Source organism: Homarus americanus, unplaced genomic scaffold, assembly GCF_018991925.1.
Source record: "Homarus americanus isolate GMGI-L3 unplaced genomic scaffold, GMGI_Hamer_2.0 scaffold27367, whole genome shotgun sequence".
Taxonomy (NCBI): Eukaryota; Metazoa; Arthropoda; class Malacostraca; order Decapoda; family Nephropidae; genus Homarus; species Homarus americanus.
Genome location: NW_024730277.1, coordinates 209 through 11,851, shown reverse-complemented (window position 1 = coordinate 11,851; position 11,643 = coordinate 209). Strand labels below are relative to the sequence as shown.

Here is an 11,643-nt window from a genome sequence, read left to right as displayed (position 1 = left end):
GGCCCTGCCTTGGGCTGTGGGGCATAGGGAACGGAGGCGCTTCCAGGGGACCTTCCCAGGGACGACGGCTACCCCTGGGGCCCTGCCAAGGGCGGTGTCACCCCCAGGGGCTCTCTTTTGTGGTGGCGTTGCACCCCGGGGCCCTCTCAGGGGCAGCGGAGCATCCAGAGGCCCTGCCAAGGGCTGTGGCATCCCTAGGGGCCTTCCCAAAAGCGGCGGCATCCCCGGGGGCACTGCGAGGGGCGGTGGCGCTCCATGGTTCTTGCCAGCGGCGCCACCGCCCCGCTAGGGGTCTTCCCAAGGGCAACGCTGCTGACAGGGTCTCTGCCATGGGTATTCCAGGGACAGCGGTGGTCCCAATAGCCTTTCCAGGGGCGGTGCCGTTCCCAGTGGGCTTACCCAGGGTCTCTACCAGTTGCACCTGCCAGGGGCTGTGGCTCCCAAGGGGCCATGCCAGGGTTGGTGGCACCCGCGGCAGGCCCACTAAGGGGCTGTGGCGGTCCCAGGGGGCCATGCCATGGGCCCCTGCTATGGGCGGTGGCACTCCCAGGGGGCCACATCAGGGCTGTGGCCCACCAGAGCCCATCCCAGGGGCTGTAGTGTCCCCAGGGGCCCTGCCAGGTTCGGTGGCGCCCTTAGGGGCCTTCCCAAGGGCTGTGGGACCCCCATGGGTGCTCCCAGGGGTCCTGCCATGAGACTGTGGAATTCCCAGGGAATATTCCAGCGGCTGGGGTCGCCCTGCCAGGGGCGGTGGCACCCCCAGTGGCTCTGCCAGGGCGGTGGCGGCACCAGAGCCGTTCCAGGTGCGGTGGTCACCCCGGGGCTCTCCCCGGGGCGGCGGCACTTCCATGGGCCCCACCAGGGGCAGCGGCGCCGTCAGGGGACCTTCCAGGGGCTGTGGGGCTCCTAGGGACCCTCCTAGGACCGGAGTCGCTCCCGGGGGCCCTCCCACTTTACAGCCCTGACTTCCTGGGACACACACACATGCCGTACACCCCTAACCTCCTGGGACACACACACACACACACATGCCCTACAGCCCTGACCTCCTGGGGAACACACACATGCCCTACACCCCTGACCTCCTGGGACACACACACACACACCCCTGACCTCCTGGGAGACACACGCACACACATGCCCTGCAGCCCTGATCTCCTGGGACACACACATGCCGTACACCTGACGTTCAGGGGAACACACACATGCCGTACACACCTGACCTCACCACGGACGAGGGATAGTGATAAGCGTGTGGTCCTGTATTATGGTGGTCGTCCTGCTGTCCTTGCCTGAGGGTGTCCTCACGTATCTGTTGCTAACGACATATCCTGCCGTATATATAGTTGTTGGTTTGACTGTGTGTACGCCATATGTCACTGTTATCATTACTGTTCACTGATATAATAGTGATTAATCATGACTTTGTAGCTAGGTTAGACTTGCCACTGTAACCACCAGGCTACTGGGCCAAGCTGTGAGGTGTTATGGTTGTTTTTCTACTGGTATTTTCAGCTAGATACAGTATACGTAACTTTCTTCATTTATTTTCACTCATTTACATGAGCACACCACCCTACATACATATTGTCACAAAAGTAAAAGAAATAATTGTCCTAAAGGCAAGCACGTGTTGCTGGTATGTTATCCAGGTTGGATGTGAGTAAGGCGCATGGACCGGACGGAATACCCCCTCGTGTTCTGAGGGAGTAAGCTGAAGCTCTGGCCCCTGTGCCTGCTCGCCTCTTTCGCCTCTGCCTCAAAACCCAAACTCTTTCTTCTTCTTGGAAGCATGTTTGGTTCAGCCCATCCCGAAGAAGGATGACCATTCTAATCCTCTAACTATCGCCCCATTGCCCTAACTTCATCCCTCTAAGATTTTCGAAACTATCTTGAACTCCATTTTCCGTCACCTTGAACGCTCTTTTGTCGGATCACCAGTATAGCTTTCGCCAGGCGAGATCTACTGTGATCTGCTCTCCTATTGCACCCATCTCTGGTCATCCTCTTAGAGATTATGGGGAAACTTTCGTCGTGGCCCTCAACATCTCCAAAGCATTTGACAGGGTATGGCACAAGCCTTTGCTTAAACTCTTTTGTTTTTTTCTCCCCACTTTGTTTCTAATCTCTAGCTTCCTTGAGAACCGATCCATGGCAGTTGATGTCGAGGGATCGATCTCTCGCTCTTTCTCTACCAATAGTGGTGTTCCACAGGGTTCTTTTCTTTCACCTACTCTCTTCCTTCTTTTTATCAATGATTTACTTCACACTACAACTAATTCTATCCATTCTTACGCTGATGATTGTACTCTTCACTCTTCTTCACATTTTCCCCTTCCTACTAAAACTCAAACTAGATCTGTTTCTAGAGCTGATATCATTACTTCTATCAATGCAGATCTGTGCAGCATCTCTGAATGGGGAGGTACAAACTTGGTTAAATTCAATAGTAATAAAACTCAATATTTACCAATTACACTTTCTAAATTAGATGATCTCCCGCCAATTACATTTCAGGACGCAATCATTCTGTCAAATTCTGAAATAGATATGCTAGGCCTCACCATTTCCTCTAATATGTCATGGAAGCCACACATCCTCAACATTGCTAAAGCCGCCTCCCGAAAGCTGGTAATGCTGTACAGATGCCGTAGCTACTTCACTCCTGAGCAGTTGCTTCAAGTATGTACGGGATTCATTCGTCCTAACTTGGAGTACTGCTCTCATGTCTGGGGTGCCTTTTCTCTCCTTTACAGGTACTTTAACGGGCAATGTTCGGTGGATTTGGCATCCTGTGTACCGCAGGCAAGGCCGTGGACTCGTAACACACGTCTTGCCCGCGGTGCCTACCGTTTCTCTGTGGATGTCGGTCACACGCAGTGCCGGATTTAGACCTGTGGAGGCCCATGGGCAGCCTCTTTGTGGAGGCCCCCCTCATTAAAACTACCCAAGAGGGTGGGGTGGCGAGTGAAGCGAGAATTTTGAAGCCATATGCAGTTATATTGAGGAAATTAGAACATTGAATTTTTTTTAATTAACTGTATATCTATTGATAGTGTAAAATTCCCAACACACACACACACACACAAAAGTGAGACATGACTGGAGTCATTCATGTGGTTTCAAGTCGTAGTTTCCATTCGTAATGGAAGTGATAATGAAAAAAAAATATATTTTTTTTTATCCCTATTTCGTTATTCCATGTAGTTCATTTTTAATCAATACATGTTTGTGGAATTCTAAATATATTATTAGCAACACAAACAATAGCATTCATTAAAAATATACAGTTCATAGGAAAACCAGGTATTCATGAATTTCAAGGAGTAGCTAGCCTAATCTCTATCACGCTTCTTGCTGAACATAGTTTTACGTGATGGAATAGAAAAACATGAATTTTAATGAATGAAAATAAAAAAAATCCAAATGAATAAACAAATAAATAAAATATTGTAATATGTGGAGGCCCCCAGATTGTGGAGGCCCCTGGGCAGCTGCCCACTTTGCCCACTTCTGAATCCGGCCCTGACGTTACATTTTACTTCACCAATCACAGTTAAGTAAGGGAATTCAAAATGTACGACACCACCATGAAGTTTTCGGGGCGATGCCGGATGTGGAAGGGCCCCTGGGGGCGCCGTCGCCCGTGGCAGAGACCCTGCCACCCCTGGAAAGGCACCCACTGCGACTAGGAGGGCCCACAGCAGCGCAGCTGGCCCTAGGAGGGCCCAAAGGGGCGCTGCAGCCCCTGGCAGGGTCCTTATGGGCAGTGGCGCCCCAAAGAGGGAGCCTAGGGGAGACACCACCTCTGAAGGGCCCCTGAAGCCGCCACCGCTGTGGTAGAGCCCCTGGGGACGTCGCCGTACCTGGAAACACCCCTGAAGGAGCCCCAGTCCCTGTAAGGGACCCTGGGATCGCTGTTATCCCTGTGAGGGTCGCTTGGCCATGCCTGGCACGGAGATGCCCCCAGGAACCGCTCAGAGTCGCCGGTGCCCCAGGGGACCTGTCAAAGGCACTGGATCCACCAGGGGCGCTCTTGGGAACAACGGCAATCCTAGGGGCTTTCTCATTGAAGGCGGCGTTCTCAGGGGCTCCTCCAGAGACAGCCGAGTTTTCATGGGCCTCTGAGGGACGGCAACGCTCCTAGGGACCCTTACAGACTCGAGGGCGCCCCCATGGGCCCTGCTAGGCGCGCTGGCGACACGAGTGGCCCTCACAGGGACAGCAGTGACCCCAGGGGTTTTTCCAGGGAAGGGGACGCCTCCAGGTACGTTCCTAGGGACCGTGGTGCTCCCAGACGCTCTGCCAGCGGCGATGGCGCCTTCAGGGGCCCTTCCAGAAACGGTGGCTACCCCCAGGCCTCTTTATGGGGCGCCACTGCTCCCAGGGACCCTGCCAAGGCCTGTGGCTCACAATAGGTCCTCCTAGGGGAGGCGACGCCCCAAAACAACGGATATGTTGTACATATTGCATTCTTCCAGTAATCTCTTAATTAAATGTGATTGGTGGAATAAGAGGTAATGTCATGAAATTACAGCCAAGAGGAAAACAAAGCAATCAATTAGCACAACACCCTAACTTATGTTTTGCTGTTGGATATTTATTCTCCTTTTTATTGTTCAGGTTGCGATAATACTGAAAATGCGATGGGCAGTGGATAGATTTAACGTCATATCTCCCAGAATTTAAATAGTGAAACGAGAATAAATATCCAACAGCAAAGCATAAATTGGGGTGTTGTGCTGACTGATTGCTCTGTTCTCCTATTGGCTGTAATTTGATGTCGTGACATCTTGCTCCACCAATCACAGTTAAGTAAGGGATTACTAGACGAATGCAAAATATACGACAAAACTATAAAGTTTTTGGGGCGATGCCACATGTGGAAGGGCCCTTGGGGGCGCCATCGCCCCTGGCAGAGAACCTGCCGCCCCTGGAAAGGCACCCACTGCAACTAGGAGGGCCCATAGCAGCGCCTGGGCTCCCCCAAGGCTTCTTTATGGGGGGCCACTGCTTCCAGGGAGCCTGCCAAGGCCTGTGGCTCACAATAGGTCCTCCTAGGCGAGGCGGCGCCCCAAAACAATGGATAGTGGGGTCTTATATATTGCATTCTTCCAGTAATCTCTTACTTAACCGTGATTGGTGGAATAAGAGGTAACATCATCAAATCACAGCCAATAGGAAAACAGAGCAATCAGTCATCACAACACCCCAATTTATGCTTTGCTGTTGGATATTTATTCTCCTTTTTATTGTTCTGGTTGTGATAATAATGAAAATGCGATGGGCAGTGGATAGATTTAACGTCATATCTCCCAAAATTTAAATAGTGAAACGAGAATAAATATCCAACAGCAAAGCATAAGTTGGGGTGTTGTGCTGACTGATTGCTCTGTTCTCCTATTGGCTGTAATTTGATGACTTTACATCTTGCTCCACCAATCACAGTTAAGTAATTGATTACTGGAGGAATACAAAATGTATGACAAAACTAGGAAGTTTTGGGGCGATGCCGCATGTGCAAGGGCCCCTGGGGGCTCCGTCGCCCCTGGCAGAGACCCTGCCGCCCCTGAAAAGACACCCACTGCGACTTGGAGGGCCCATAGCAGCGCCGCAGGCCCTAGGAGGATCCATAGGGGCGCCAAAGCCCCTGGCAGGGTCCTTGTGGGCAGTGGCGCACAACAGAGGGACCCTAGAGGAGACACCTCCTCTGGAAGGGCCCCTGAAGGCGCCACTGCTGTGGTAGGGCTCCTGAGGGCGTCACCGTCCATGGGAACACCCCTCAAGGCGCCCCCGTCCCTGTAAGGGAAGCTGTGATCGCCGCTATCCCTATGAGGGTCACTTGGCCATGCCAGGCACAGAGGCGTCACTAGGGCCCTCTCAGGGTCGGCGGTGCCCCCAGGGGACCTGTCAGGGGAACTGGATCCACCAGGGGCGCTCTTAGGGAGAACTGCAATCTTAGGGGCCTTCTCAGGGAGGGCGGCGTCCTCAGAGGGTCCTCCAGGAACAGTCGAGCTTCCATGGGCCTCTCAGGGACAACAATGATCCTTGGGGCCCTCAAAGGGACAGCAACGCTCCAAGGGACCTTCACAGACACAGCTGCGCCCCCATGGGCCCTGCTAGGGGCGCTGGATACCCCCAGGCCTCTTTATGGGGCGCCACTGCTCTCAGGGACCCTGCCAAGGCCTGTAGCTCACAATAGGTCCTCCTAGGGGAGGCGGCGCCCCAAAACAATGGATAGTGGTGCCGTACATATTGCATTCTTCCAGTAATCTCTTACTTAACTGTGATTGGTGGAATAAGAGGTAACGTCATCAAATTACAGCCAATAGGAAAACAGAGAAATCAGTCATCACAAAACCCAAACTTATGTTTTGCTGTTGGATATTTATTCTCCTTTTTATTGTTCAGGTTGCAATAATACTGAAAATGCGATGGGCGGTGTATTTATTTAACGTCATATCTCCCAGAATTTATAAAGTAAAACGAGAATAAATATCCAACAGCAAAGCATAAGTTTGGGTTTTGTGATGACTGATTGCTCTGTGATCCTATTGGCTGTAATTTGATGACGTTACATCTTGCTCCACCAATCACAGTTAAGTAAGGGATTACTGGACGAATGCAAAATGTACGACAAAACTATGAAGTTTTGGGGGCGATGCCGCATGTGCAAGGGCCCCAGGGGGCGCCGTCGCCCCTGGCATAGGCCCTGCCGCCCCTGGAAAGACACCCACTGCGACTAGGAGGTCCCATAGGGGCGCCACATTTCTTGGCGGGGTCCTGTGGGCAGTGGCGCCCCATAGAGGGACCCTAGAGGAGACACCGCCTCTGGAAGGGCCCCAGAAGGCGCCACCACTGTGGTACGGCCCCTGGGGCCTTGCCGTCCATTGGAACACCCCTGAAGGTACCCCCGTCCTTGTAAGGGACCCTGGGATCGACGTTATCCCTGTGAGAGTCACTTGGCCTTGCCAGGCATGGAGGCGCCCCCAGGGCCCTCTCAGCGTCGGCGGTGCCACCAGGGGACCTGTCAGGGGCGCTGGATCCACCCGGGGCGCCCTAGGGACAACGGCAATCCTACAGGCCTTCTCAGAGAAGGCGGCGTACTCAGAGGCTCTTCCAGAAACAGTCGAGCTTCCATGGGCCTCTCAGAGACAGCAACGCTCCTAGGGACACTCACAGACACGGCGGTGCCCCCATGGGCACTGCTAGGGGCGCTGGCAACCCTAGGGGCCGTCACAGGGACAGCCGTGATCCCATGGGTCTTTCCAGGGACGGGGGCGCCTGCAGGTACGTTACCAGGGACCGTGGTGCTCTCAGAGGCCCTGCCAGCGACGATGGCGCCTTTAGGGGCCCTTCCAGCGGCGGTGGCTCCCCCCAGGACTCTTTATGGGGCGCCACTGGTCCCAGGGACCCTGCCAAGGTCTGTGGCTCACAATAGGTCCTCCTAGGGGAGGCGATGCCCCAAAACAATGGATAGTGATGTTGTACAAATTGCATTCTTCCAGTAATGTCTTACGAACTGTGATTGGTGGCATAAGAGGTAACGTCATCAAATTACAGCCAATAGGAAAACAGAGCAATCAATTAGCACAACACCCCAACTTATGTTTTGCTGTTGGATATTTTTTCTCCTTTTTATTATTCAAGTTGCGATAATACTGAAAATGCGATGGGCGGAGTATCTATTTAACGTCATATCTCCCAGAATTTAAATAGTGAAACGAGAATAAATATCCAACAGCAAAACATAAGTTGGGGTGTTGTGCTGACTGATTGCTCAGTTCTCCTATTGGCTGTAATTTGATGACGTTACATCTTGCTCCACCAATCACAGTTAAGTAAGGGATTATTGGACTAATGCAAAATGTACGACAAAACTATGAAGTTTTGGGGGCAATGCCGCATGTGCAAGGGTTCCTGGGGGCGCCGCCGCCCCTGGCAGAAACCCTGCCGCCCCTGAAAAGACACCCACTGCGACTAGAAGAGCCCATAGCAGCGCCGCAGCATAGGGGTGCCACAGCCCCTGGCAGGGTCCTTTTTCGCAGTGGCACCATAGAGGGACCCTAGAGGAGACAACGCCTCTGGAAGGGCCCCTGAAGCTGCCATCGCTGTGGTAGGGCCCCTGAGGGCGTCGCCGTCCATGGGAATACCCCTTAAGGCGCCCCCGTCCCTGTAAGGGAAGCAGTGATCGCCGCTATCCCTATGAGGGTCACTTGGCCATGCCAGGCACAGAGGCGCCACCAGGGCCCTCTCAGGGTCGGTGGTGCCCCCAGGGGACCTGTCAGGGGCGCTGGATCCACCAGGGGCGCTCTTAGGGACAACCGCAATCCTAGGGGCCTTCTCAGGGAAGGCTGCGTCCTCGGAGGCTCGTCCAGGAACAGTTGAGATTTCATGGGCCTCTCAGGGACAGCAATGCCTCTTGGGACCCTCACAGGGACAGCAACGCTCCTAGGGACCTTCACAGACACGGCGGCGCCCCCATGGGCCCTGCTAGGGGCGCTGACAACCCTAGGTGTCCTCACAGGGACAGCCGTGATCCCATGGGCCTTTCCAGTGACGGGGGCGCCCACAGGTACGTTACTAGGGACCGTGGTGCTCCCAGACGCCCTGCCAGCGGCGATGGCGCCTTCAGGGGCCCTTCCAGAAACGGTGGCTACCCCCAGGCCTCTTTATGGGGCGCCACTGCTCCCAAGGACCCTGCCAAGGCATGTGGTTCACAATAGGTCCTCCTAGGGGAGGCGGCGCCCCAAAATGATGGATAGTGGTCTTGTACATATTGCATTCTTCCAGTAATCGCTTACTTAACTGTGATTGGTGGAATAGAGGTAACGTCATCAAATTACAGCCAAGAAGAAAACAAAGCAATCAATTAGCACAACACCCCAACTTATGTTTTGCTGTTGGATATTTATTCTCCTTTTTATTGTTCAGGTTGCGATAATACTGAAAATGCGATGGGCGGTGTATTTATTTAACGTCATATCTCCCAGAATTTAAATAGTGAAACGAGAATAAATATCCAACAGCAAAGCATAAGTTGGGGTGTTGTGCTGACTTATTGCTCTCTTCTCCTATTGGCTGTAATTTGATGATGTTACATCTTGCTCCACCAATCACAGTTATGTAAGGGATTACTGGACGAATGCCAAATGTACGACAAAACTAGGAAGTTTTTGGCGCGATGCTGCATGTGGAAGGGCCCCTGGGGGCGCCGTCGCCTTTGGCAGAGATCCTGCCGCCCCTAGAAAGGCACCCACTGCGAATAGAAGGGCCCATAGCAGCGCCACGGGCCCTAGGAGGGCCCATAGGGGCGCCACAGTTCTTGGCAGGGCCCTGTGGGCAGTGGCGCCCCATAGAGGGACCCTAGAGGAGACACCACCTCTGGAAGGGGCCCTGAAGGCGCCACCATTGTGGTACGGCCCCTGGGGCTTCGCCGTCCATGGGAACACCCCTGAAGGTGCCCCCGTCCCTGAAAGGGACCCAGGGAACGACGTTATCCCTGTGAGAGTCACTTGGCCTTGCAGGGATGGAGGCGACCCCAGGGCCCTCTCAGGGTCGGCGGTGCCCCCAGGGGACCTGTCAGGGACGCTGGATCCACCAGGGGCGCTCTTAGGGACAACCGCAATCCTAGGGGCCTTCTCATTGAAGGCGGCGTTCTCAGGGGCTCCTCCAGAGACAGCCGAGTTTTCATGGGCCTCTGAGGGACGGCAACGCTCCTAGGGACCCTTTCAGACTCGGCGGCGCCCCCATGGGCCCTGCTAGGCGCGCTGGCGACACGAGTGGCCCTCACTGGGACAGCAGTGACCCCAGGGGTTTTTCCAGGGAATGGGACGCCTCCAGGTACGTTCCTAGGGACCGTGGTACTCCCAGAGGCCCTCCCAGAGGCCCTGTCAACTGCGTGGCGCCTTCAGGGGCCCTTCCAGAGGTGGTGGCTCCCCCCCAGGCCTCTTTATGGGGAGCCACTGCTCCCAGGGACCCTGCCATGGCCTGTGGCTCACAAAAGGTCCTCCTAGAGGAGGCGGCGCCCCAAAACCTAGGATAGTGGTGTCGTACATATTGCATTTTTCCAGTAATCTCTTACTAAAATGTGATTGGTGGAATAAGAGGTAATGTCATGAAATTACAGCCAATAGGAAAACAGAGCAATTAATTAGCACGACACCCTAACTTATGTTTTGCTGTTGGATATTTATTCTCCTTTTTATTGGTCAGGTTGTGATAATACTGAAAATGCAATGGGCGGTGTATTTTTTAGCGTCATATCTCCCAGAATTTATATAGTGAAACGAGAATAAATATCCAACAGCAAAGCATAAGTTGGGGTGTTGTGATGACTGATTTCTCTGTTCTCCTATTGGCTGTAATTTGATGATGTTACATCTTGCTCCACCAATCACAGTTAAGGAAGGGATTACTGGACGAATCCAAAATGTACGACAAAACTATGAAGTTTTGGGGGCGATGCCGCATGTGCAAGGGTCCCTGGGGGCTCCGTCGCCTCTGGCATAGACCCTGCCGCCCCTGGAAGGACACCCACTGCGACTAGGAGGGCCTATAGCAGCGCCGCCGGCCCTATGAGAGCCCATAGAGGTGCCGCAGCCCCTGGCAGGGTCCTTATGGGCAGTGGCGCCCCATAGAGCGACCCTGGATGAGACACTTACTCGGGAAAGGCCCCTGAAGGCGCCACCGCTGTGGTAGGGCCCCTTGGGGCGCCTCAATCCCTGGAAACACCCCTGAAGGAGCCCCAGTCCCTGTAAGCGACCCTGGGATCGCCGTAATCCTTGTGAGAGTCACTTGGCCATGCCAGGCACGGAGGCGCCCCCAGGGCCCTCTCACAGTCGGCGGTGACCCCAGGGGACCTTTCAGGGAAACTTGATCCACCAGGGGCGCTCTTAACGACAACGGCAATCCTAGGGGCTGTCTCACGGAAGGCTGCGTTCTCAGGGGCTCCTCCAGAGACAGCCGAGTTTCCAAGGGCCTCTCAGGGACGGCAACGCTCCAAGGGACGCTCAAAGACTCGACAGCACCCCCATTGGCCCAGCTAGGGGCCCATGGGCCCTGCTAGGGGCTCTACCGACCCGAGGGGCCGTCACAGGAACACCAGTGACCTCAGGGGTTTTTCCAGGGACATGGGCGCCTCGTGGTACGTTCCTAGTGACCGTGGTGCTCCCAGTGGCCCTCCCAGTGACGGTGTCGCCTTGAGGGGCCCTTCCAGAGGCGGTGGCTCCCACCAGGCCTGTTTATAAGGCGATGGGCGCTGAATTTATTTAACGTCATATCTCCCAGAATTTAAATAGTGAAACGAGAATAAATATCCAACAGCAAAGCATAAGTTGGGGTGTTGGGCTGACTGATTGCTCTGTACTCCTATTGGCCCTAATTTGATGACGTTACATCTTGCTCCACCAATCACAGTTAAGGAAGGGATTACTGGACGAATCCAAAATGTACGACAAAACTCTGAAGTTTTTGGGGCGATGCCGCATGTGCAAGGGCCCCTGGGGGCTCCGTCGCCCCTTGCAGAGACCCTGCCGCGCCTGAAAGGAAACCCACTGCGACTAGGAGGGCCCATAGCAGCGCCACGGGCTCTACGAGGGCCCTCAGGGGCGCCACAGCCCCTGGCAGGGTCCTTGTAGGCAG

At 54.3% G+C, this 11,643-nt stretch overlaps 1 protein-coding gene across 1 annotated transcript; it reads right to left on the bottom strand.

The window, feature by feature from the left end:
* Positions 1-559: 559 nt before the first annotated feature.
* LOC121866948 (basic salivary proline-rich protein 1-like) lies at positions 560-6,804 on the bottom strand. The gene is made up of 2 exons (XM_042366708.1): positions 6,738-6,804; positions 560-969 (listed from the first exon to the last, which is right to left on the bottom strand). The coding sequence occupies exons 1-2, from the start codon at positions 6,802-6,804 to the stop codon at positions 560-562; spliced, it is 477 nt and encodes a 158-aa protein (XP_042222642.1).
* Between the last annotated feature and the right edge of the window lie 4,839 nt (positions 6,805-11,643).